General features: G+C 41.7%; 1 protein-coding gene across 2 annotated transcripts in view; it reads left to right on the forward strand.

Annotated features, from left to right (window-relative positions):
• The window catches only part of SULT4A1 (sulfotransferase family 4A member 1), a 36,650-nt gene that overhangs the window by 1,127 nt on the left and 7,571 nt on the right, over nt 1-27,952 (forward strand). For both annotated transcript variants that reach the window (XR_011559445.1, XM_070755293.1), the window contains exons 2-6: nt 13,813-13,943; nt 18,552-18,632; nt 18,725-18,851; nt 25,734-25,828; nt 27,256-27,394. Coding sequence is in view for 1 of the 2 variants with exons in the window: in XM_070755293.1 (XP_070611394.1) it covers nt 13,813-13,943; nt 18,552-18,632; nt 18,725-18,851; nt 25,734-25,828; nt 27,256-27,394 (573 nt within the window). In the remaining variant the exon portion in view is untranslated. The remainder of the gene's footprint in view (nt 1-13,812; nt 13,944-18,551; nt 18,633-18,724; nt 18,852-25,733; nt 25,829-27,255; nt 27,395-27,952) is intronic.

A 27,952-nucleotide genomic window follows, 5' to 3' on the forward strand; every position in this document is an offset into this window, starting at 1 on the left:
TGGTAGGTTACTACTGCGGTCCTCCTTAACAACCACAATAAATATCATATCATATACCATAAATCAGATTAAACCAATTAAATGAAACCAGGTTAATGGCCTTTTTAGGCTTCCTCCATATAGAAACATAGAAGACGAAAAAGACCTCATGATCCATCTAGTCTGCCCTTCTACTATTTTTTGCATTTTATCTTAGGATGGATCTATGTTTATCCCAGGCATGTTTAAATTCAGTGACTGTGGATTTACCAACCACGTCTGCTGGACGTTTGTTCCAAGGATCTACTACTCTTTCAGTAAAATAATATTTTCTCATGTTGCTTTTGATCTTTTACTTTTTAATAGGAAAGCGAACACAAGAACAAGGGGGCACAATCTGAGGTTAGTTGGGGGAAAGAGCAGAAGCAGGGTGAGAAAATATTATTTTACTGAAAGAGTCGTAGATGCTTGGAACAAGAAACATAGAAGATTGACGGCAGAAAAAGACCTCGTTACTTCTAATCTTTCCCCAACTAACTTCAGATTATGTCCCCTTGTTCTTGTGTTCACTTTCCTATTAAAAACACTTCTGTCCTCCAGACTATACAGATCATGAAGTCTTTCCTGATACGTTTTCTGCTTAAGACCTTCCACCATTCTTGTAGCCCATCTTTGGACCCGTTCAATTTTGTCAATATCTTTTTGTAGGTGAGGTCTCCAGAACTGAACAAAGTATTCCAAATGTGGTCTCACCAGCGTTCTATATAGCGGGATCACAATCTCCCTCTTCCTGCTTGTTATACCTCTAGCTATGCAGCCAAGCATCCTACTTGCTTTTCCTTCCGCCCGACCACACTGCTCACCCATTTTGAGACTGTCAGAAATCACTACCCCTAAATCATTCTCTTCTGAAGTTTTTGCTAACACAGAACTGCCAATACAATACTCAGATTGAGGATTCCTTTTCCCCAAGTGCATTATTTTACATTTGGAAACATTAAACTGCAGTTTCCACATCAGCAGCAGTTCACTTTTTGAATGGTAAGACTTATATGGGTGGGGAGGCATGAGCATTTTAGAGATGCTTAGGTGGGGCATGGGCAATGGTGGGCTCCTTTTTCCCCCCCTTCTGGGCCCTGGGTATGTTTTTATTAAAACAGTAAATGAGGTTGAATGTGTATAATTTTAGAAGAGCTGTGCGTGGGTGGGTGTACATACACTTTATATAGTAGATAATCAGGGGTGGGCTACTGCCAGGACGTGATAGTAAAAACTTTGATAGCCCATCACTGGTATGGGCAAAACAACAACAATAAATATTATATCATATCATAAATTAGATTTTTCGCATATATTGTTTGCATTTACAATGTTGCAGGCCGCCCTGAGTTGCTCCAAGAAGGGCAGCATAGAAATCAATCAATCAATCAATTTTTATTTTATTTTATTTATTTATTTTGTCCAATACAAATTGAAAGTTAAGGAGAATAAAAACGTGTAGTAGTAAATATCAGGGAAGGGATAGAAGAAGAGATATGAGAATAGAATACATCAATGAAGAGTAGAGGAAGGATATATGGATGGGAGAAAAGATATATAAAATATAGGAGAGACAATTGGGCAGGGGACGGAAGGCACACTACTGCACTTATGCTCGCCCCTTACTGACCTCTAAGGAATCTGGAGAAGTCAACCGTGGAAAATCTAAGGGAAAAATGTTGGGGGTTGGGGGCTATCGATCAATCAATCAATCAATCAATCAATCAAATAAATAAATATTGTATCTTATATATCATACATCACACATCAATGATATATCATATATACCATATTATTATAATGAAATCCAGCAAATAAATCTCATTTGCTGTGTATATTACTGGTTTTTTTGTGAATATAATAATAATAATAATAATTTAATACTTGGTTAATACCTAGGACATTGGCAGCAATAGTATCAACCATTGGTATTTGTGACACTTTAAATGTTCAATTGACTTGAGTTTCATGTTTTAGGAATAAAATAAATAGATAGGAGGAGGAAGGAAGAGAAGGAAAAAGGAGGAAGAAGGAGGAGGAAGGAGGAGGAGGAAGAAGGAGGAGGAAGAGGAAGTAGTAGTAGTAGCAGCAGTAGCAGTAGTAGTAGTAGTATGGCCTTACCTGTCTGGCTTACCTTCTCATGAGATTATAACCGTGTTTTGATCAAGGATAAAGCTTAGAGAATTGTAGGGCTGGCTTACTAGCAGAAATACCCATTTTGGGGCCTGAAACATACATACTTCATGCTGTAGGCTGAGATGTGCATTTTTATACACATCTTTAACATCATCATCATCATCATCATCATCATCATCATATTAGAAGCATTGTTAGCAAGGCACTTGTACTGAGAGATAACCTTCGTTAATAAAGGGAGGGCTTACTTTTCAGATCACCGGAGGTAAATCCCAGAGAGATTTCCCCACATTCACACACACACACACACCTCTGGGTTATCAACACAGCTGGGTGCAGGTAGAGCAATTAGCCAGCCTCACATGGAGACTGCTTGCTGGCTAGATAGAGAAGGCCCATCTTGAAGAAAAACAGTGAGCCTTGAGGCACAGGACATCTGAGAGAGAGAGAGAGAGAGAAGGCAGGTGATGTAAAGGCCTAGGAGAAGAGCCTTCTCTGTGGGGGCCCCGGCCCTCTGGAATCAGCTCTTCCTGGAGATTCACACTGCCCCCACTCTCCGTGCCTTCCATAAGAGTCTTAAGACTCACTTGCCAGGCTTGGGGCAATTAAATCTCAGCCCCCTGGCCAACGAAATGGGATATATGTTGCATGATTGAACTGGTATGATTGTTTTTAAATGTTGGATTTTTAGATTGTAATTTTAAATTTAATTAAATTTGCCGTTTTACTGTATTGTTATATTATATGCTGTGAACCGCCCCGAGGGCAGCATAAGTAAGTAAGTAAGTAAGGAAGGAAGGAAGGAAGGAAGGAGAGAAAGAAAGAAAGAAAGAAAAGAAAAGATGGACTGGTCCATATGGACATTGCAGAGGGAGAACATTGATTCTTTCCTGCTTAATGTTGCAGTCTTCGGTCCACCCCATCTTCTCAAGTCTTTCCATCCCCCTGACATGTTCCAGATGCTCAGGCTATAAGAAATCAACAGAAGCTGCTCAGATTTTTTTTAAAACACACACACACACACACACACAACAAGGTTATTCCAAAGCAGACAGGAAACAATTCTTCTAATTTGACAGGTGAATCAATCCATATTTACGATGTTTGCCTATCCCAGCATTCTCCAACCTTTCTGGCTTCGCAGACTGGCGGGCGGAGGGTGGGGAGGGGATGGTTTTGCACGAATGGTGGGCGCGCGCGCGAGCGACAGCCACCCTCACCGGCCACTCGCAAAAGCAGCTGCATGTATGTTTGCCTGCTGCTCACAGAAGTGGAGCTGTGCGCCCATGCGCGCACTCACCCACCACTTCTGCGGCCCGGTTCTGAACACACTCAGGCCTGGGCGTTGGGGCACCCCTGACCTATCCTGTCTCCAAGCAGAATGATGTTAGGAAAGAGCCCATTTAGTCCATTTAGGTGAATTCTTGTGGTCTAATGTTCTTAATGCTCTTTGCTTAATCAGCGCGGGTACTATTTCGACTAAGCAGTGCAGGTTGGCGGGGCTGTGGGGCAGGGCCTTCTCTGTGGCTGCCCTGGCTCTATGGAATCAACTCCTCCCCCCCCCCGAGATCCGTACTGCTCCCACCCTAATGGTTTCCGTAATGCCACAAAGACCTGGCTTTGCCATCAGGCCTGGGGGGGGAGGGGCATGAATTAACAACTATCATGGCCAAATTGTATGAATGCTACGTATGCATATTGGTTATTTAGTTTATAGTTTATCATCACCTCGAGGCTCGACTACTGCAACGCTCTCTACATGGGGCTACCTTTGAAAAGTGTTCGGAAACTTCAGATCGTGCAGAATGCATGCACGATCTGCTTTCCCAAATATGCCCATGTTTCTCCAACACTCCGCAGTCTGCATTGGTTGCCGCACAGTTTCCGGTCACAATTCGAAGTGTTGGTTATGACCTATAAAGCTCTTCATGGCACCGGGCCAGAATATCTCAGGGACCGCCTTCTGCCACACGAATCCCAGCGACCAGTTAGGTCCCACAGAGTGAGTCTTCTCCGGGTCCCGTCAACTAAACAATGTCGCTTGGCGGGACCCAGAGGAAGAGCCTTCTCTGTGGTGGCCCCGACCCTCTGGAACCAACTCCCCCCAGAGATTAGAATTGCCCCCACCCTCCTTGCCTTTCGTAAGCTGCTTAAAACCCACCTCTGCCGCCAGGCATGGGGGAACTAAGATACACTTTCCCCCTAGGCCTTCACAATTTTATGTATGGTATGTTTGTATGTATGACTGGTTTTTATATAATGGGTTTTTAACTGCTTTTTTAGTATTGGATTTTGTTGTACTGTTTTACTGCTGTTGTTAGCCGCACGAGTCTGCGGAGATGGGCGGCATACAAATCCAATAAATAAATAAATAAATAAATAAATAAATAAATAATAATAATAATAATAATAATTGGTTTTAATTCGGGTTTTATGGTTTTAATTCGGGTTTTATGGTTAGACTGCATATTTGACTTCTTTTTAATTGTTTTTTATATTTTATATTGTTGTAAGCCATCCTGAGTCCTCCGGGATTGGGAGGCACAGAAGTCGAATTAAATAAAATAAATAAAAATAATACTTTCAGAATTGCGAGATTAATTTCAACCTTCCTGGGTAGGCCAGACGGGAAACATGATCCGATTTGCTAATGCTACTTTATCGTAAGGCTACGTTGAGCAGAATTTTGCAAGTCTGAAGGAACAGATCTGCCATGCTGTTCAACCAAAGTTCAGACCGGAGCGTTCTGTGGCCTTGGACCACTTCCAGTCCTTCGATTGTCCTTGTCTGGCTCGCATCAATTGGAAATTGGAAGTCAAATGCAAATGCAAACAGAATGCTTCAGGGGACAGGAATGTTGCCATGTCCTGCTTTTCCTATCTTCAAAATGACACTATAGAGCACTGCACACCAGAACAACTAGACACAAGAACAGTTTTTCCCCCGAACGCCATCACTCTGCTAAACAAATAATTCCATCAACATTGTCAAACTATTTACTAAGTCTGCACTACTATTAATCTTCTCATTGTTCCTATCACCCATCCTCTCCCACAAATGACTGTATGACTAACTTTGTTGCTTGTATCCTTACAATTTATATTGACTGGTTCCTAATAAGATTTGATGGCTTATTTGTTGTTTTTTTTAATGTTTTATTTTTGTTTTTGTTACATAAAGAAATATATCTATTTACAGATCACTGCAGTTTAATGTTTCCAAATGTAAAATAATGCACTTGGGGAAAAGGAATCCTCAATCTGAGTATTGCATTGGCAGTTCTGTGTTAGCAAAAACTTCAGAAGAGAAGGATTTAGGGGTAGTGATTTCTGACAGTCTCAAAATGGGTGAGCGGTGTGGTCGGGCTGTAGGAAAAGCAAGTAGGATGCTTGGCTGCATAGCTAGAGGTATAACAAGCAGGAAGAGGGAGATTGTGATCCCCTTATATAGAGCGCTGGTGAGACCACATTTGGAGTACTGTGTTCAGTTCTGGAGACCTCACTTACAAAAAGATATTGACAAAATTGAACGGGTCCAAAGACGGGCTACAAGAATGGTGGAAGGTCTTAAGTATAAAACATATCAAGAAAGACTTAATGAACTCAATCTGTATACAGTCTGGAGGACAGAAGGAAAAGGGGGGACATGATCGAAACATTTAAATATGTTAAAGGGTTAAATAGGGTCCAGGAGGGAAGTGTTTTTAATAGGAAAGTGAACACAAGAACAAGGGGACACAATCTGAAGTTAGTTGGGGGAAAGATCAAAGGCAACATGAGAAAATATTATTTTACTGAAAGAGTAGTAGATCCTTGGAACAAACTTCCAGCAGACGTGGTTGGTAAATCCACAGTAACTGAATTTAAACATGCCTGGGATAAACATATATCCATTGTAAGATAAAATACAGGAAATAGTATAAGGGCAGACTAGATGGACCATGAGGTCTTTTTCTGCCGTCAGTCTTCTATGTTTCTATGTTTCTATTGCCCATTTTTTGTATTTGATGGCTTATTTGTACCCGGGCTATCATTAAGTGCTGTACCTTATGATTCCTGACAAGTTTTTCTTTTATGTACACTGAGAGCATATGCACCAAGACAGATTCCTTGTGTATTCAATCACACTTGGCCAATAAATTTCAATTCTATTCTATTCTATTCTATTCTAATTCTAATTCTCCATTCCATTCCATATTTTCTACTCTACTCTATTCTACTCTACCCTACCCTACCCTACTCCATCCCATCCCATCCCATTCTATTCTATTCCCCTCAAAGTCCCAGAGATGATTTAGGGAAAAAAATTAAGAGGTCAGGCTGGGAGCAAAGAGGTAGGATTTCAAGCCAGCGACTCGGATCAGATATTGATCGATCTTGGAAAGCCACGTTCTTGTAGTGTGTACTCGGCACTTCAGTTCCTAAGGGAAGACTTAACCGTAGGACACGTTCTGGAAGTTGTAGGACTGCCATTCCCATTGCTTTGATGTGATGGCTACAGAGGACGGCTATTAAATGCCCCCCGGAGGGCCTTGTATTGCTCAATTAAATTCAGGTCACTATATTTTTAGTTTGCTCTGTTGATTGCAGCTTATGGTTAACAGAAAACAGATAGGTATTTGGTAGTTCAAGACTCTAGAACAGGGATGGCGAATCTATGGCATGTGGCACATGAGGTGTTGCCCTATGTCAGCTTCAATGCGCATGCACGTACTGGCCAGCTGATTTTTGGCCTTTTTGGCTGTTTTCACTCTCCCCAGGTTTCAGGAAAGCCTCCTAAAGCCGATGGAGAGCGAAAAACAGCCTTAATGGGCCAACCAGAAGTTCACTTGTATGTCACCCCCAGCCTCCTTTTATCTGTCAGAGGTCTTCAGGAACTTATTCTGCTTTTCAGAGTTGCAGCCAGGCCTCGCAAATCATTTATTCTGCAACTGGCAAGGCTTTCCCGAAGGCTTCTGCAGCCGATAACAGAGCTCCGGATCGATCCAGAGTTCTGTTATCGGCTACAGAGGCCTTCAGTCAATATCATTTAGACTTAGACTTCTATGCCACTTCATAGTACTTTTTACAGCTCTCTCTAAGCGGTTTACAGAATTAGCAAGGCTTTCCCGAAGGCTTCTGCAGCCGATAACAGAGCTCCGGATCGATCCAGAGTTCTGTTATCGGCTACAGAAGCCTTCAGTCAATAACATTTAGACTTAGACTTCTATGCCACTTCATAGTACTTTTACAGCCCTCTCTAAGCGGTTTACAGAATCAGCAAGGCTTTCCCGAAGGCCTCTGCAGCCGATAACAGAGCTCCGGATCGATCCAGAGTTCTGTTATCGGCTACAGAGGCCTTCAGTCAATAACATTTAGACTTAGACTTCTATGCCACTTCATAGTACTTTTACAGCCCTCTCTAAGCGGTTTACAGAATCAGCAAGGCTTTCCCGAAGGCCTCTGCAGCCGATAACAGAGCTCCGGATCGATCCAGAGTTCTGTTATCGGCTACAGAGGCCTTCAGGAAATAGCATTTAGACTTAGACTTCTGTACTGCTTCACAGTAGTTTTACAGCCCTCTCTAAGCGGTTTGTGTCAATGTCAGTTATGCAATGTGGGTTCCATACAGGTGAGCTGTATTCGATTATTGGTCTAATGAATGTTTTGTAAGCTCTGGTCAGTAGATCAGTGTTTCTGGAGAAGAAGCTACCTAAGATTAGGTTTGTAACTCTTAGTGCTTTTTTAGCAGTGTTGTTACAGGGAGCTCTGGCACTTAGTTCATTGCATATGAGTACTCCAAGGTCTTTGACAGGGTGAGGATTAGCTATGAGTTCATTGCTTCCAAGTATGCATTTAGTATTCTGATTCTTTTTATCAATGCGTAAGACTGTCAAGAAAGTATCAGGTTGGAGAAGCTAGTAAAGTACATTAAAGTGACATTGATATATTTTTTCAGAAATATATATTTTGATATTTTAAAATCCACAGGATTTTAAAAACTCGAGCCTTCTCCAAGAAGGAAAAAACCCTGAAATGGTTATAGCATCAGAAAGTTTAATTTTTTTCAGAGCATCTGAAATCCTAATACCACACATTCATTGTTCCCAAGAGGTTAAACTCAACTCTAGGTCTGTAAATCCAAGATAGGAAGACATTTGTGGTTAAGACTCTCTCATACTTTTATTTATTTATTTATTTATTTATTTATTTATTTATTTAGTTAGTTAGTTAGTTAGTTAGTTAGTTAGTCCCATACACAATACATATTGAAGAGGATAGACATGAAGTATTATATATAAAGAAAAGATATAAAAGTAGAGGAAACGATATATGAAAGGAAGAAAAGGTATATGATATATGGGATAAGGAGAGACAATTGGACAGGGGACGAAAGGCAGGCTAGTGCACTTATGCACGCCCCTTACTGACCTCTTGGGAACCTGGAGAGGTCAATCGTGGATAGTCTAAGGGAGAAATGTTGGGGGTTGGGAGTTGACACTATTGAGTCCGGTAATGAGTTCCACGCTTCGACAACTCAATTGTTAAAGTCATATTTTTTACAGTCAAGTTTGGAGCGATTAATATTAAGTTTGAATTTCAATTTGTTGCTTGCTCTTGTGTTGTTGCGGTTGAAGCTGAAGTAGTCATTGACAGGCAGGACACTGCAGCATATGATTTTGTGGGCAATACTTAGATCGTGTTTTAGGCATCGTAGTTCTAAGCTTTCTAGACCAAGGATGGATAGTCTGCTTTCGTAGGGTATTCTGTTTCGCGTGGAGGAGTGAAGGGCTCTTCTGGTGACGCATCTTTGGACATTTTCTAGGGTGTTGATATCCGAGATGTGGTATGGGTTCCAGACAGATGAGCTGTATTCAAGGATTGGTCTGGCAAAAGTTTTGTAGGCTCTGGTGAGTAGTGTGAGATTGCCGGAGCAGAAGTTGCGTAGGATCAGGTTAACAACTCTAGAAGCCTTTTTGGCGATATTGTTGCAGTGGGCATGGACATACTGTTCCATGTTGTCTCTTTCTGGATATAATGACCCCCTAATGGAGTGGTGTGTTGTGTTGTTGTTGAAGGTGAAGTAGTTACCTTCAACAACACCTGTATTAATTATAAATCACATTTAATGTCTGAGCATTAGGTGCGAATCCATCCAGCTACTTCTTAAGAGATGTCAGTTATACATTGCCAGACTAAACAGGTTGTCACTTAGGCCAGCAGGGGGAAAAAAGGATGGTTTGCAGGCCTGGATGTTTCACATCTATAAGTTTGTTTTTGCATCTGTTCTACCATCCTGTCATTTTTATTATAAAGGATCCCCGCAGATTCTGGGCAAAGATTTAATGGAATGTGGTAGAGGAGCTACAATAGCATGCAAAAAACCAGATCAGACCAGCTGGCTGCATTTTTATGGCTTTCTGAAGTTGCCCATTTGAAATATTTATGACCTGCTGCCGGTACTAAAAGCTTCTACTTGATTTCCTCCAAGCTTCAGAGAAAATTGTTTTATAAACTGCAGACGATACTGTAAATTCAGACGCATTTTCCAACTCTCTTTTGTTCTTGGGTTGCTTACAAAGCTTAAAGCTGGTTGAGCTAAACCTTAGAATACAAATTCTCATGTGCTAAACAACCACAACCGTACAAACCATAATATGGCTTATTTGAGAGTATAAATTTAACTTATTTATTTTTATTTATTATTATTATTTATTAATTTTGTATGCCGCCCCTCTCCGTAGACCAGTGTTTTTCAACCAGTGTGCCGTGGCACACTAGTGTGCCGCGAGACATGGGCAGGTGTGCCGCGAAGCTCAGCAAGAGAAAGAGAGAGAGAGAGAGAAAGCAAGAGAGAGAAAGAAAGCAAGAGAGAGAGAGAGAGAAAGAAAGCAAGAGAGAAAGAGAAAGAGAGAAAGAAAGCAAGAGAGAGAGAGAAAGAGAACAAAAAAGAGAGGAAGGAAGGAAGAGAGAAAGAAAGAAGGATGGAGAGAGAGAGGAAGGAAGGAAGAGAGAGAAAGGAGAGAAAGAGTGAGAGGAAGAGAGAGAGAGAGAATTTTTTTGTCCAAACTTTTTAGCCCCCCCATCCCCCCCCGCTCAATGTGCCCCATGATTTTGTATATGTAAAAAATGTGCCGCAGCTCAAAAAAGGTTGAAATTCACTGCCGTAGACTATATAAGCACTAATATTTAGGTGTGTGTTTGTGTATGTATGCATTTTTTATTTTATTTTATTTGTATATATTTTTAACAGAAACAGACATTCATATACTGTACAGTGTTCCCTCGATTTTCGCGGGTTCAAACTTCACGAATAGCCTATACCACGGTTTTTCAAAAAATATTAATTAAAAAATACTTCGCGGTTTTTTTTCTATACCACGGTGTTTCCCACCCAATGACATCATATGTCATCGCCAAACTAATAATTTTTGCAAATAAATGACAAAAAAAAATGTTAATAAATAATTATGTTTATAAATATCAGGATCACTAAGTGTCTTATTCAATGGGGAGTACCAGTAATAATAGTGAGTAAATGGTTGTTAAGGGAATGGGAAATGGTAATTTAGAGGTTTAAAGTCTTAAGGGATGGCTTGTGATACTGTCCATAGCCAAAAATGGTGTATTTACTTCCGCATCTCTACTTTGCGGAAATTCGACTTTCGCGGGTGGTCTCGGAACGCATCCCCCGCGGAAATCCAGGGAACACTGTATTTCATATTTTTAAATGTATTTCTTAATGTTTTTTATGTCATTTCACACGTTATCTACTTTTTATAAAAAGCCAACACAGTTCTAGGCTGCATTAACAGAGGGATAGAATCAAGATCACGTGAAGTGTTCATACCACTTTACAAGGCCTTGGTAAGGCCACACTTGGAATACTGCATTCAGTTTTGGTCACCACGATGCAAAAAGGATATTGAGACTCTAGAAAGAGTGCAGAAAAGGAGACTGGAGGCTAAAACATTTGAAGAACGGTTGCAGGAACTGGGCATGGCTAGTTTAATGAAAAGAAGGACCAAGGGAGAGATTTATTTATTTATTCATTTATTAGAGTTGAAAGGGACCTTGCAGGTCATCAAGTCCAACCCCCTGCTTAAGCAGGAAATCCTACACCTCCCCAGCCAAATGATAGTCCAATCTCCTCTTGAAAATGTCCAAAGTTGGGGCGTTCATAACCTCCACTGGCAGGCCATTCCACTGGTTGATCGCTCTGACCGTCAGGAAGTTCTTCCTTATTTCTAGGTTGAATCTCTCCTTGGTCAGCTTCCAACCGTTGTTCCTCGTCTGGCCCTCGGGTGCCCTGGAAAACAGCGTGACCCCCTCCTCTCTGTGGCAACCCCTCAAGTACCTGTAGACTGCTATCATGTCCCCCCAGGGCCCTTCTTTTCTCTAGGCTATCCATGCCCAGTTCCAGCAATCTCACTTCATAAGTCTTGGTTTCTAGTCCCGTAATCATTTTGGTTGCTCTTTTCTGCACCTTCTCCAGAGTTTCTATGTCTCTTTTGAAGTGTGGTGACCAGAACTGAATGCAGTACTCTAGACGTGGTCTGACCAGGGCTTTATAGAGTGGTATTAATACCTCTCTGGTCTTGGAGTGTATCCACCTGTGGATACTGCTTAGGATTGTGTTGGCCTTTTTAGCCGCTGCTGCGCATTGCTGGCTCATATTTAGTTGGTTATCCACCAAGACTCTGAGATCCCTTTCACAGTCACTACTGCTAAGTAGGATTCCTCCCAGACTATATGCGTGTCTAGTTTGTTTTTTTTAATGATAGCAGTGTTCCAATATCTCGGGCTGCCACAAAGAAGGAGTCAACCTATTCTCCAAAGCACCTGAGGGTAGAACAGGAATCAATGGGTGGAAGCTGAACAAGGAGAGAACAACTTAGAACTAAGGAGAAATGTCCTGATGGTCAGAACAATTAGCTTGCCTCCAGACGTTGTGAATGCCCCAACACTGGAAGTTTTAAATAAGATGTTGGATAACCATCTGTCTGAAGTAGTATAGGGTTTCCTGCCCAAGCAGGGGGTTGGACTAGAAGACCTCCAAGGCCCCTTCCAACTCTGTTGTTTTAATAATAATAATTATTATTAATATTAATATTAATATTAATATTAATATTAATAATTATTATTATAGTTATAAATAATAATTATTATTATAATTATTATTATAGTTATTATTATTATTATTATTATAGTTGTTATTATTATTATTATTATAGTTATTATTATCATTATTATTATTATTATTATTAATTAGATTTGTATGCCGCCCCTCTCCGAAGACTCGGGGCGGCTCACAACATAACAGCAATACAATATAAATACAAATCTAATGTTAAAAACTTTAAAAAAAACTAATTTAAAATACATTGTTATAAAAACTTATCTGTTACACAATCATACACACTCAGTCCGACTGAACATAAGGTGAGTCTTCAACATTTTACGGAAAGCAAGGAGGGTAGGGGCCGTTCGAATCTCTGGGGGGAATTGATTCCAGAGGGCCGGGGTCGCCACGGAGAAGGCTCTTCCCCTAGGTCCCGCCAGACAGCATTGTTTTGTCGACGGGACCCGGAGAAGGCCAACTCTGTGGGACCTAATTGGCTGCTGGGATTTGTGCGGCAGAAGGCGGTCTCATAGGTACGGTAGAAGGCGGTCTCCTAGGTTATTTGTTATAAAGACTTCTACCTCTAGGGAGTTATTTAAAAAAAAACCCTACAAATACATTTTTGCATGAGAAAAAACAAAACGACAAGGAAAGAATGCTGCTACACGCAAAGTGAGTTCAGTGTTCAGCTGAGTTCAGCTATCTGAAGAGGACTCAAATTACCACTTGGTTGAATTACTGGTTGGATTACTTGAGGAAGAAATGAAGACACTGGAGGCAAACCAAGCCACTAAAACCCCAGACACTCCCACCCGAGATACTTGAATGCCTGTCGTGAATAGGATGGACATGATAAGCTCTGATTAAATTCTCTATCCAAACCCAGCATATTGGGAAAGACAAATTGGAAGTCTCTGTTCAAACAAAAAATTAAGTTAAATTAAAAGGGCAAAGGTAGCATGTCACAACAATAACAATTAAAAAACCCCAGGAAGGCATTACCTGCCCTTTTTGCACTACAGGTAGTCCTCGACTTACAACCACAGCTGAGACCAACATTTATGTTGCTAAGTGGGAAATTTGTTAAGTGAGTTTTGCCCCAGTGGTAAGTGAATCACTGTGATTGTAAATTTAGTAACCAGGTTGTTAAATGAACCTGGTTTTTCCCCATATAATTCCAAGCCATGAAATTATGGTGGTTTTTTTCATTTTTAGAATTTATATACTTTCAGTGACTCTAGGCCAGTGTTTCCCAACCGTGGCAACTTGAAGATATCTGGACTTCAACTCCCAGAATTCCCCAGCCAGCATTTGCTGGCTGGGGAATTCTGGGAGTTGAAGTCCAAATATCTTCAAGTTGCCAAGGTTGGGAAACACTGCTCTAGGCAGCTTAAAAAAAAGTTTTGAAGTCCATCACATCTAGAGATGACTAGGTTGGCGAAGTATACACTGCAGTAAAATGCACAAAGATCTGGAGATTAGTGTTGCGCATCTATGGACAGCAGAAAAGGTTCTCTTGGAAAGCTTGTAATTTTGTCTTATTCATTTTCCCAACAGGCACAAGTTTATTGCAGGAGGTGGTGTATCTTGTGAGCCAAGGAGCCGATCCTGATGAAATTGGATTAATGAACATAGACGAGCAGCTTCCAGTCTTAGAATATCCTCAACCCGGTCTGGACATTATCAAGGTACAAAGGAATCCTCAGATCTGTGTTACGGTTTTGGAATTCCGTTGTGGATGCTTTGACTCAGCTTTTGTATTCAAGCCCTGTTTGATGCCTTGTTGTATTGGAATACAGTGATCCCTCGATTTGCACGTTCTCGATTAGCGCGAAACGCTGCAACGCGGTTTTTCAAAAAATATTAATTAAAAATAATTAATAATAAAATAATCAAAATAATAATCAGTCTTCTATGTTTCTATGTTTCTTTAATTTAAAAGCTTGCGAGGATCATTTCCCGCACGCACGCGCACCATCCACCACCTACCCTCTCCTCACACGCACACACAGCACGTTTGTTTCGGACGTCCAACCTCCTCCACAATTCCCGTCTCGGGGTTGCACCTTCGGGGGCATCGGAGGCTGCCAACTGAGCACGACTTGCCAGAAGTTTCGTGACTAGAGCGCGTTTGGATAGGAAAAGACGGACGGGGTGGGAAAGGGCGGGAACGAGGACGGGCGACGGCGATTGTCTCATCTTCCCGAGCGAGAAGAAGAAGAAGAAGCGGTGCCAGTCCCGCCTTCCTGTTGAAGGGATAGGGCTGTCCGGAATTCCCTCCCTGTCACAGGAGAAAGCTTCAGTTTCCCCTTTGCCTTTACCCCATCTTCGGCTCCTCGCTGCTTCCGCGCTGCGGAGCAGATCAGCTGTTGGGCGGCTGAAGGAACCTTCCCTTGGTCTTCCCCGCCGCCCACACGCAAACTCCACCATCTGCGCATGTGCGGCCATGAAAAAAAATGGCGCGCATGCGTAGATGGTGTTTTTACTTCCGCATCCAGTATAACGCGGAAATCGGTTAGCGCGGGAGGTCTTGGAACGTAACCCCCGCGCTAACCGAGGGATCACTGTAGCTCATCATTGTGAACGTTATGGTTTTAACACTTTCCGATGATACGTAGCTTCGTATATAATTCAGTAATTCTCTCCTTCATGTAATCCTTGGACTCATTGATTATTTATTTATTTATTCATTCATTCATTCATTCATTCATTCATTCATTCATTCATTCATTCATTCATTCATTCATTCATTCCATTTTTATACCGCCCTTCTCCTTAGACTCAGGACGGCTTACAACATGTTAGCAATAGCACTTTTTAAACAGAGCTAGGCTATTGCCCCCACAGTCTGGGTCCTCATTTTACCCACCTCGGAAGGATGGAAGGCTGAGTCAACCTTGAGCCGGTGATGAGATTTGAACCACTGACCCTCAGATCTACAGTCAGCTTCAGTGGCCTGCAGTGCAGCACTCTATCTGCTGCGTCACCCCGGCTCTGCCCCGCCACCCCGATTATGTACTAGTCCTTTGCATCTTCTTCGGTATGAAACCTTTCACGTACAGTGGTACCTCTACCTAAGAACGCCTCTACATAGGGACTTTTCTAGATAACAACTGGGTGTTCAAGATTTTTTTGTCTCTTCTCAAGGACCATTTTCCACTTACAAACCCAAGCCTCTGAAACTGTAACCGTAAAAGGCAGGGAGAAGCCTCCGTGGGGCCTCTCTAGGAATCTCCTGGGAGGAAGCAGGGCCGGAAAAAGTGGGGCGAAGCCTCCGTGGGGCTCTCTAGGAATCTCCTGGGAGGAAGCAGGGCTGGAAAAGGCAGGGAGAAGCCTCTGTGGGGCCTCTCTAGGAATCTCCTGGGAGGAAGCAGAGCAGGAAAAGGTGGGGAGAAGCCTCCGTGGGGCCTCTCTAGGAATCTCCTGGGAGGAAACAGGGCCTCCACCCTCCCTGTGGTTTCCCCAATGCTTTTACATTGATTCCTATGGGGAAAATTGCTTCTTCTTTCAAACCTTTCTACTTGTTCGTAAGTAGAGGTACCACTGTAATTGAAGACTGCTTCCATATCTCTCCAATTATCTATTTTGAAATCAAAGCATACCAAGATCCTTTCACCATTCCCCAGAGGGATTGATTACCAGATCTTCAACACTCTTTGAAGGCCTTCTTTAAATTACAATTTCTCAATTTCATTTTTGAACTGTAAACTAGACACAAGAACAGTTTTCCCCCTGAACGCCATCACTCTGCTAAACAAATAATTCCCTCAACACTGTCAAACTATTTACTAAGCCTGCACTACTATTAAACTACTAGTCCCGTCCCCCCCCCCCCCCCCATGATTCCTATCACTCATTTCCTCCCACTTATGACTCTATAACTGTAACTTGCTGCTTGTATCCGTAAGATTTTTTATTAATATTGATTGATTCTTCCAGAGTGGTTTCGTGGGCCATATCTAAAAACCTTGCAGGCCAGATGTGAACTGCAGGCAGTGATGGGCTGCCAAAATTTTTACTGCCATACTGTGGGCTTGGCTTATTTTATGGGTGTGGCTTGATGGTCACGTGACTGGGCAGGAGTGGTTTGCTGGCTGTGTGACCAGATGGGAGTGTCTTGACAATCATGTGACCAGGGTGACTTAAAGATCATGTGACTTGGTGGGAGTGGCTTACCGACCAAGATAAGTTTTCAAATAGGTGCTTGGACTCTTTTTCAGTTGATTAAGTCACATTATTTAAATAGCCACAAAAAGGACAAATGATAGACAGCATTATTTGAGGAGCACAGTAACATTTTAAGGTTTTGTACTGAACCCACAAGGTTCAGTATGATAACAGATTAGGCAAGTAGCTCAATTTTCTTTAATTGCTATAAAAGTTCAGTTCTAGATAATGATTAAGATGATTAAAAGATTTATTGGGAAAACATACTATTTAATTATTTCTTGTTTTAAAAAGTAATTAAGGATCATACTAAGGTATTAGAGAAGGAAGGGCAATTAAATATCTATTAAGTATTCAATAAATAGTGCATAAACTTACTACCCTCCCCCCCATGGGGGGGGCAGCTCATCACTGCCTGCAGGCCTTGAGTTTGACATTCCTGGCTTAGACCTTTTAGCCCCTCAGATACACATAGTTCCTCCACTAAGAAAAAGCATAATCTGTTTTTTGTTAACAGGTCATTCTTTGTCAAGTGGACCAGGTGAAATTGAAGCCTTATTTGAAAAGAAACCATCACAAAAACACCATATATGATAGAAAAAAAAATGAAGTGAAATAAAAATGAAGATTTGCCCAGGTTTGCCTTGTGCACCAGTTGCAGCCCTATTTGGACCGGGAGTCACTGCTCACAGTCACTCATGCCCTCATCACCTCGATGCTCAACTACTGTAATGCTCTCTACATGGGGCTACCTTTGAAAAGTGTTCGGAAACTTCAGATCGTGCAGAATGCAGCTGCGAGAGCAATCATGGGCTTCCCCAAATATGCCCATGTTACACCAACACTCCGCAGTCTGCATTGGTTGCCGATCAGTTTCCGGTCACAATTCAAAGTGTTGGTTATGACCTATAAAGCCCTTCATGGCACCGGACCAGATTATCTCCGGGACCACCTTCTGCCGCATGAATCCCAACGACCAGTTAGGTCCCACAGAGTGGGCCTTCTCCGGGTCCCGTCAACAAAACAATGTCGTTTGGCGGGACCCAGGGGAAGAGCCTTCTCTGTGGCGGCCCCGACTCTCTGGAACCAACTCCCCCCAGAGATCAGAATTGTCCCCACCCTCCTCGTCTTTCGTAAGCTCCTTAAAACCCACCTCTGTCGTCAGGCATGGGGGAATTGAGATATTCCCTTCCCCCTAGGCCTATACAATTTATGCATGGTATGTTTGTGTGTATGTTTGGTTTTTAAATAAGGGTCTTTTAATTATTTTAAATATTAGATTTGCTATATGTTGTTCATTATTGTTGTTAGCCGCCACGAGTCTACGGAGAGGGGCAGCATACAAATCTAGTAAGTACGTACGTACGTACGTAAGTAAGTAAGTAAGTAAGTAAGTAAGTAAGTAAGTAAGTAAGTAAATAAATACATTGCCCCCACCCTCCTTGCCTTTCGTAAGCTGCTTAAAACCCACCTCTGCCGCCAGGCATGGGGGAACTAAGATACACTTTCCCCCTAGGCCTTCACAATTTTATGTATGGTATGTTTGTATGTATGATTGGTTTTTATATAATGGGTTTTTAACTGTTTTTTTAGTATTGGATTTTGTTGTACTGTTTTACTGCTGTTATAAGCCGCCCCAAGTCTCCGGAGAGGGGCGGCATACAAATCCAATTAATAATAATAATAATAATAATAATAATAATAATAAAAATAAAAATAAAAATAAAAATAAAAATAAAAATAAAAATAAAAATAAAAATAAAAATAAAAATAAAAATAAAAATAAAAATAAATAAATAAAATAAATAAATAAATAAGATGATTGAAGGTGAGAAAACAGAGAGATAGAAAAAATCTTGTTCTTTCTAATGAAGATGATTGAAGGTGGTGAAACAGAGCTCTGTGTTTTTTTCTGTCATATATGGTGTTTTTGGGATGGTTTCTTTTCTAATAAGGCTGCAAAAATCAGTCAAGTGGACATCTGGTCCACTTGACAAAGAGTGACCCTAATTCCTTTTTACCTCTTACTGTTTTATGATTTTTTTTTGGGGGGGGGGGACATGTTTGAATATTTATTATGCTGGCTTTTGTCAGCCCTGAGCCTTCACGTTCTTCCCTGCACGTTACAGGAACTGACATCTCCTCGCCTGATCAAAAGCCACCTGCCGTACCGCTTCTTGCCTTCTGACCTGCATAGCGGCGAATCCAAGGTAGCTTTCATGGGCCACCTGTGTTTTCTGACCCAGGGAGTTGGGGGATGGAGGGAGCATTCCACCCAATGAATGGCTTTTCCTCTTCCTAGATCATATACATGGCTCGCAACCCCAAAGACCTGGTCGTCTCGTATTATCAGTTTCATCGCTCCCTGCGGACTATGAGCTATAGAGGAACATTCCAGGAGTTCTGTCGGAGGTTTATGAACGACAAGTGTAAGGATTTCCCGTCTGTTTTGTTAAGCAGTATCTTTCGCTCTGTTTTGCATCGTGCAGGAACCATAGGGCATGTGGCTTGGGTAAGGTGACCATGCGTCCTGCTATTGGCGGGACAGTCCCGATTTTTAACAATTTATCCCGCATCCCGCAGTGTTTTTAAGAAGTCCTGATTTTTAGAAAGAATGCACGACAAGCTAGGGAACTTCTCCCATCGCCGAGAGAAAGGAAGCGCTTTATTCGCTCTGGACAATCCAGAGAGAATAAAGTACAGTGGTACCTCTACCTAGGAATGCTTCTGCTTACAAACTTTTCTAGATAAGAACCGGGTGTTCAAGGTGGTTTTTTGCCTCTTCTCAAGAGCCATTTCCCACTTACAAACCCGAGTCTCCGAAACTGTAAGCGGAAAAGGCAAGGACAAGCCTCCGTGGGGCCTCTCTAGGAATCTCCTGGGAGGAAACAGGGCCAGAAAAGGCGGCGAGAAGCCCCCATGGGGTCTCTCTAGTAATCTCCTGGGAGGAAACATGGCCGGAAAAGGTGGGGAGAAGCCTCCGTGGGGCCTCTCTACGAATCTCCTGGGAGGAAACATGGCCGGAAAAGGTGGGGAGAAGCCTCCGTGGGGCCTCTCTAGGAATCTCCTGGGAGGAAACGGGGCCGGAAAAGGCGGGGAGAAGCCTCCGTGGGGCCTCTCTAGGAATCTCCTGGGAGGAAACATGGCCGGAAAAGGTGGGGAGAAGCCTCCGTGGGGCCTCTCTAGGAATCTCCTGGGAGGAAACATGGCCGGAAAAGGTGGGGAGAAGCCTCCGTGGGGCCTCTCTACGAATCTCCTGGGAGGAAACATGGCCGGAAAAGGTGGGGAGAAGCCTCCGTGGGGCCTCTCTAGGAATCTCCTGGGAGGAAACGGGGCCGGAAAAGGCGGGGAGAAGCCTCCGTGGGGCCTCTCTAGGAATCTCCTGGGAGGAAGCAGGGCCGGAAAAGGTGGGGAGAAGCCTCCGTGGGGCCTCTCTAGGAATCTCCTGGGAGGAAACAGGGCCTCCACCCTCCCTGTGGTTTCCCCAATGGCACGCATTATTTGCTTTTACATTGACTCCTATGGGAAAAATTGCTTCTTCTTACAAACCTTTCTACTTAAGAACCTGGTCACGGAACGAATTAAGTTTTTAACCGGAAAGTGAACACAAGAACAAGGGGACACAATCTGAAGTTAGTTGGGGGAAAGATCAAAGGCAACATGAGAAAATATTATTTTACTGAAAGAGTAGTAGATCCTTGGAACAAACATCCAGCAGACGTGGTTGGGAAATCCACAGTAACTGAATTTAAACATGCCTGGGATAAACATATATCCATTGTAAGATAAAATACAGGAAATAGTAAAAGGGCAGACTAGATGGACCGTGAGGTCTTTTTCTGCCGTCAGTCTTCTATGTTTCTAAGTTTGTAACTACTACTATACAGTACTTCCTTTCTCTGGGTGCTGGGAGAGGGAATAAACCTCTTCCACCCCCGAGAGAAAGGAAACGCTTTATTTGCTCTGGATGGCTCAAGAATCAAGGACCACCACCCCCTCCCCGTCAATGATGCCTCGCTTTACCAATATTAAAATCTGGTCCCCTTAGGCTCGGGGTATTAACTTGCCATCTAAGGCAGCCTCTCTCAACCCCAGCAACTTTTTCATTCGGCAAACTTCAACTCCTAGATCTAAGGCAGAGTTCTCCAACATTTCTGGCTTTGCAGACCGGCAAGGTAAAGAATGGGAGGGTTTGCGCAAGCCGCTAGCAAGCGTGCACGCAGCTCTATTTCCGCGAGCGGCGTGCACACGTGCCTGCCGCTCACGCCAATGGAGCACATGTGGACACACTCATCCGCTCAGTCAGGATGCGTGCATGAAGTCTCCTGCCGTTTCTATGGCACACTCCCTGTCATCCAGAGAAGTCCAAATTATCCTCTTATTTGAATATGACCATTACATTAAAACAAGCACTAATGAAAGATGGAAAAGACATGAGTGGAGAGGCTGGATTTGTCTGATCATAAAAAGAGAAGAAAGGAAGAAGATTTGCAAAAACCCCGATGGTTTTTTATGACTCACAAATGTAGAGGAGGGGAAGCTGTGATTGTGGCATTATGGCTACATCCGACAGACTTTAATTCCTTCTTCAGGTACCTCTGAGAACATAATGCTTAATGGCAACCACTGTTTCCTCATTGTGTTGCCACAGTTATCTCATGCAGGGAAGCCTCTCACCGCATTGTTCTGTCTGGGTCACTCCGGAAGCCAATACCAACCCAAAAAGAGAAGCCAAACACACCGGTAAAAGGCAAAGGCAGCATAGTTCCCTCTAAGCTGAGCAGTGAGCAATCGCTCACTTAAAAATCATCATCAACTCAGAGTTTTCCAAACCTGCCCAGAAGCCGAGAGGGAAAGAGTGAGAGGGAAGGAGAGAGAGAGGAAGAGAGGAAGAGAGAGAAACAGATAGAAAAAAGAGAGGAAGGAAAAGAGAAAGAAAAAGAATGGGAGTAAGGAAGAGAGAAAGAAAATCAAAATCTAGTTTGAAACTAGCTCAACTATTTAAGTGGCATTTTGATATGGATAGAGTTGCCCTATTATGAGCTCACTGTTATAGACACACAGTACAGTATTTTATTTTGAAATTTTCTGAGGCAAAACAGGGTGGGTTTTTTGTTTGTTTGTTTGTTTTTATTTATTTATTTATTTATTATTTATTTATTTATTTAATATTTCTGTGCCGCTCAGTCCGGAAGGGACTGCCGCTCAGACACTATACTTTTCCGCCCACCCCCCCAAAAATTAGAGGGAACACTGAAAGGCAGTTTATAAAATTCAAGAAAAACACAGGTAACAGAAAATGTCCTTACAAACAGGAAAACGCTGTATCTTCAAATATATCCACGAAGGCAAAAGTCCATGCAGCAATACAGGATTCTTGCTGCCAAGACGAGGCTGTAGACAGCAGGCCTACACCTCCCACGTGTCTTCCAAACTGCTGGGCCACAAGCCAGGAACAGAGACGCCGAGAACAAAGCAGAACACTGTAACTCCAACTGATAACACTCCACATGGCTTCAAGGGCTTGCCTGCCTTTTAAACCCTGCTAAGGAGGACCACACCCAAGCCCAGCTGTTCCTAATTCAGTGCTGATAATACTTCTTTAATTGCTCCTTTCTTTGATCTGACTGTCTCTGTCGCATGTCAATGACGGCTGGTGCTTCATCACCTAATCACTCCAAGCTACTGGCTGGGGAGAGCCCCCCCCCCCCCCCCGGGCTCTCATGCTGTTCTCCTTCGTCCCATTCCTGACTTTCCTCTCCCCTGTCCGACTGTTCAGCCCCCTCCTCTTCGCTGTCATCCTCCTCCGGGCATGGAGCCAGCAGAGACACAGCCGGTCCCTGAGCAGCCTCAGGCTGAACCACAACACGCATGAACCTCTATTGATCAAGCAATAGATCTGAGCAGGAAAGACTCCGGCAAGGTCCTCTCTTGTTCCAGATAACTTCCTCCACTGCAAATTAGCAGCTTGTTTGCCCAATGGCAGGCAGACTCCCTTGAGACACCCCTAAAAAAATCTGCTTCGCCCAAACTTGACTTGGACAGAAGACTTTGCCTTGAGGAAGAAAGTCTGGATGGTCCACTTTTCTTCTGAAGGTCTTTCAGAATGGTAGGAAAAATGTAGACTTCCTGAGACAGATAAAGTCTGCTTCGCCCAATCTTGACCTGGACTGAAGACCTTGTTAAGGAATGTGCAGAGTAATCTCTGAGTAGTCAAAGATACACGTACACGGAAGAAACGTGGAGGCTTAGCAGATATCCAGCTGATAGTGTTGTGGTTAGCTCTGGTCCAGCTCCTGCCCCAAGGACGGTGGATGTGGGGGAGACATCCACATGCTGCAGGCCTGTTTTGCCCACCCCCCCCCCGTGGAATCTGCTGATGAAGGCTCCTCTGACCAAGAAGACATGAGTGACAGGGAGGAGAGTGTGGCAGACAGCTCAGAAGGAGATCAATTATCTAGCTCCTCCTTGGATTCAGAACAAGAGTTAATGATACAGCCATGCATGCGGAGAGCGATGCATAGGCAACAACAACTGAGAGATTATTATCAAAGAAAATGAGGCCACCTGTGGTTGGGTGGGGCTGTGGTAATTAGTGAGGTTGCTATAAAGAGCAGCCTGTGGGTTTGGCCATTGTGGAGGGTTATCTGATCGTTGTGTTTCGTGACTGCTTTACTGACTTTGACCTTTTGTGTGCTGATTTTTCCCCGCTTTGAAACTAAACCAGAGCAAAGTGTGTTTCACTTTGTGAAAGAAGGACTGTGAATTGCCTCGCAGCTGCAATCTAAGTATCACAGAACTGATAAGGGACTTGTACAAATTCCCAGTTTGTTTGAAGACGAGTGCTCTTGGCTATACCAAAAGAGGGCTTGGTTTAAGTGAATTTTCATTATAAAGAACATTGTTTTGAATTTTCAAACGTGTGTGTGTCTGAAATTTGTACCTGTGAATTTTTGGGAGGAGTCTACCAGAGAGCCCGACAGAACAGATAGATAGCTCAGAGATACAAGTAATAATTCAGTAATACAATCCAGTTACATTTAGTGTATAAAATATTATTTGCTTTTACAGATATTTTAGTCAAGAACAACCCTAGTCATACACAATTAAATCAGTCAATAACTCTTAGTACATATACAATACTCTTCTATCATATCTCAAGACCTAAAATGGTCACCTAACATCAAAAAAGCACAACAAAGAATGTTCCTTCTATGCCAACTCAGGAAGCTCAGACTGCCCAAGGAGCTGTTGATAAAGTTCTACAGAGGAATCATTGAGTCTGTCATTTGCACCTCTATAACTGTCTGGTTTGGTTCTGCAACCCAACAAGACCAACACAGACTTCAGAGGATCATCAGAACTGCAGAAAAAACAATTGCTGCCAACCTGCCTTCCATTGAGGACCTGTATACTGCACGAGTCAAAAAGAGGGTGGGGAAAATATTTACTGACCCCTCGCATCCTGGACATAAACTGTTTCAACTCCTACCCTCCAAACGTCGCTACAGAGCACTGCACACCAAGACAACTAGACACAAGAGCAGTTTTTTCCCTGAATGACATCACTATGCTAAACCACTAATTCCTTCAACACTGTCAAACTATTTACTAAGTCTGCACTACTATTACAACTAGTTTTTTCTCATCGTTCCTATCACTCATTTCCTCCCACATGTGACTGTATGACTGTAACTGGTTGCTTGTATCCTTAAGATTTTTATTAATATTGATTGTTCCTCATTGCTTCTTTGAGCCCTATGACAATTATTAAGCAGTTGTACCTTATGATTTTTGACTAATCTATATTTTCTTTTATGTACACTGAGAGTGTATGCACCAAAGACAAATTCCTCGTGTGTCCAATCACACTTGGCCAATAAAGAATTATATTCTATAAGCTCACTTGTCCATCTTACAAATACATCATTTGAACACATAGTCACAAAGACAAAACAGAAATAGCAGAGAATAGTTGAGAGAGAGAGAGAGAGAATCACACCTCTGGCTCTCTCTTATGGCAATCTGTAACATTAGCTCTTAAAGCAATAGTGTTTTAACCCTGCTGTTCTGTTCAATAATCCTCCCTAATGTTATGTTCCCGAGTCACCCTGACCCGGACCGAAAACTCTTCATTTGAAGTGCTTATGTTTCGTCAATTTGAAAGCTTTTTTCACTTGGAAACAAGTTTGAACATTTCTGCACACATTGAAATGAAAATTTAAATGAAAAAATTGATGCTAATTGGTTTATTTTGCTGATAAAATGTGCGCCCCCCCCTTTTTTTGTGAAAAGTGAAAGGCCGAGGGGGGGGGGCTTTTGTGGCCAAAATAAACAAATAAGAATCATTTTTTTCAGTTCATTTCTATTTTTCTTATGATCAGGATTGTTCAATTTAGTATATCCAAACTTTTGGGGGGAAATTCCTTAGAGATTTGTAGCCTAAAAAAATATAAAGTGAAAATGGTTGCAAGCAGCCAGGGGGGGGGGGGGTCTTATTTCTGATTTTTAAAAACCAATAAGAATCATTTCTTTCAGTTCATTTATATTTTTCTTATATTCAGAAATGTTCAAACTACCAATCCCACACCCACTTTACTAAAATTGAACACATTTTGCAAGCTAAACTATCTATAAATTGAAAAAATGTTCACAAATAAAGGGGGGGTCTGCCTTTTATAATCAAAATAAAGCAATATGAATACTTATGCAAAGAGGAATAATTTTTTTATAATTATTACATTTTTCGGGATAAATTATAAATGACATGATATATTAGAAATGTTTTAATATACATATAATCGTTTGAAAGCGGTCGAAATCACAACAATATACTGAATTGAGTGAATAACCGAAATTATTCTTTTTTTCATGTTACCGTCTGTATTAGCCATGGAATATAGTTATTATAAGATGTGTTTGATGGAGATGTACCAAATGATTAACCAATTGATTTTTTGTTTTGTTTTGTTGTTTGCTTCATTTTGTTTTGTACATAAGTATGTTGTATTTTCAATGTTATGTTTTTTGTTTTTAATATAAATAAATCAATAAAAATTATTTTTTTTAAAAAAGATACAAGGTAAACTTGCCACACTGTCATTGTAGGAGTAAGGCCAGTTGGACCTATTTTCTTCAGTTGGATTTTGCTCAGAATGCACCAGTTCATATTTTGAATGTAATATATATATGTTATGCAATAAATAAATGCAATATAATAAGTTTTGTATGCCAGTGAAAGTTTGCCCAACGACAACAATATATTTTTTTAAAATCTTGATTATAAACTATTGTATTTTCTGTCCCTATAGTAGGTTATGGCTCATGGTTTGAACATGTCCAGGAATTTTGGCATCATCATATGGATTCCAATGTGCTCTTTCTCAAATATGAAGATATGCACAAGGTAATTATCTAAACATCAAAGCATTTCCCCCAACATTTAAGCAAGAAGTGTTTTCTTTCTCCCTTAGTTCCTTTGAAGTAAGATCACAAACTTGGCAAGAGACAGAGATGGGGGTTAAGGGCGAAGGGTTTTCCCCTCTTGGAATTCAAGTTTAGATAGTTAATATAATTTACAATCCAATGTTTTATTATTTTCTGTGCCAGGAATTTGGTAAGCTCTTTGTTCCTGGGCTATCAGACAGACCTACGGCGCCTAAAATAGGATTTAAGTATTGCCCGCAGACTTTATCTGTCTCAAGAAGTCTGTATTGGAGAAAAGAATAAAAAAAATAAAATAAAAAAACAAAAAAAATAAAAATAAAATAAATAAGTTAGCAAGTCGTAACAAAACAATTGAAGCATATGATTTGATCATCCTCCCCTTTTGCTTTCAACTTTTAACAGTAAAATTTCCTTCATTTTAATTTTGATTTTAGCTTTTAGGATTTGTTCCATTGTTCTAATGGGTTATGCTTCTCTTCCATATTAATCTGCTCTTTATGAATGGCTATCTTGATTTGTTATCATTGCGATTGCATGCAATTTGTGAAAATGCCTTTGGTTGGTTTACAAAACTAAAGTACAGCAAATGGAAGAAAATAGCTTTAAAATTCTATCTATGCAGAATTACAAAAGGAGCAAGGAGCAGGGTTTTTTTTTTAAAAAAGAAATATTGTTCAGCTTCTACTTCCACAATGAAATGGCAGTTATGTGCATGCTATTTTTAAGTTCCTAGAGTTTAAAAACCAGATATAGTGGTACCTCTACTTATGAATTTAATTCATTCCGTGACTAGGTTCTTAAGTAGAAAGGTGTGTAAGAAGAAGCAATTTCCCCCATAGGAATCAATGTAAAAGCATTGGGGAAACCACAGGGAGGGTAGAGGCCCTGTTTCCTCCCAGGAGATTCCTAGAGAGGCCCCAAGGAGCCTTCTCTCTGCCTTTTCCGGTTACAGTTTGGGAGGTTCGGGTTTGTAAGTGGAAAATGGTTCTTGAGAAGCAAAAAAATCTTGAACACCTGGTTCTTAGAAAAGTTCATAAGTAGAGGCATTCTTAGGTAGAGGTGCCACTCTATTTGTATTTCTTTGAATAGAGGTTCTATAAGGTCAGCCGTTTGGCTCCTCTTCTGATTTGCAAGTTAGTCAATTTGCACATGTTAACTACATCATCATTTGAGGAACAAATTATGACAAAGTAATGAGGCTTCATCACTGCGTTTTGATTTTCATATTAATTTCCATGATGATGTACTAGCAGTCAACATTCCAAAAATGAATGCAGGTGAATCACCCTGGTTCCATCTTCAGTGGAAAATAGGGAACAGTCCGTCTTGTACTCTGAAAAATACAGTAATTTCTTCTCTGGAAGTCAATGTGCTCTTCTTTCACAGGATCTCGCAACCCTGGTCGAACAGCTAGCGAGGTTCTTGGGCATCGCCTACGACAAAGCCCAGTTGGAATCGATGGTTGAACATTGTCACCAGCTCATTGATCAGTGCTGCAATGCTGATGCCCTTTCAGTGGCCAGGGGTAAGTGTCAAGGCCCTTTGCAAACGTTTGCACAGGTGGAATGTGTTGTAATGGTAATCCACTTTTATTTCCAGAGTGTAACGCTTAGCAATTGTCCTTTTTCAATGCTAATTGGTTAGAGCCGGGGTAGGCAAAGTTGGCTCTTCTATGACTTGTGGACTTCAACTCCCAGAATTCCTGAGCCAAGCATACTAGCGCAGGAATTCTGGGAGTTGAAGTCCATATCTCATAGAACAGCCAACTTTGCCTACCCTTGGGTTAGAGTATTTTGGATACAAAGAATTGGGCTATAAACCTGAACCGTGGTTCAGTCAATCAGTGTGAAACTGAAAAAAAAATTAAAATTAGAGGGTAAATGGGGTAAAGATTCATTTCCTAACCATGGCAAACTATTGTCCGGGAGCTTCCTGTAAATCGTGTGGGCTTAAAATTGCTTTTGTTTAATTTCGAAGGGTTTAAAAGATGCCATGGTTACTACCAGAAGAATTATAATTTAGAGCTGTGAACGTATGGATTTGTTTCCTTTCCAGCCTCAGCAACTTCATGACTTCAAGTCCC

This window comes from Erythrolamprus reginae, chromosome 6 (genome assembly GCF_031021105.1).
Source record: "Erythrolamprus reginae isolate rEryReg1 chromosome 6, rEryReg1.hap1, whole genome shotgun sequence".
NCBI classification, from domain to species: Eukaryota; Metazoa; Chordata; class Lepidosauria; order Squamata; family Dipsadidae; genus Erythrolamprus; species Erythrolamprus reginae.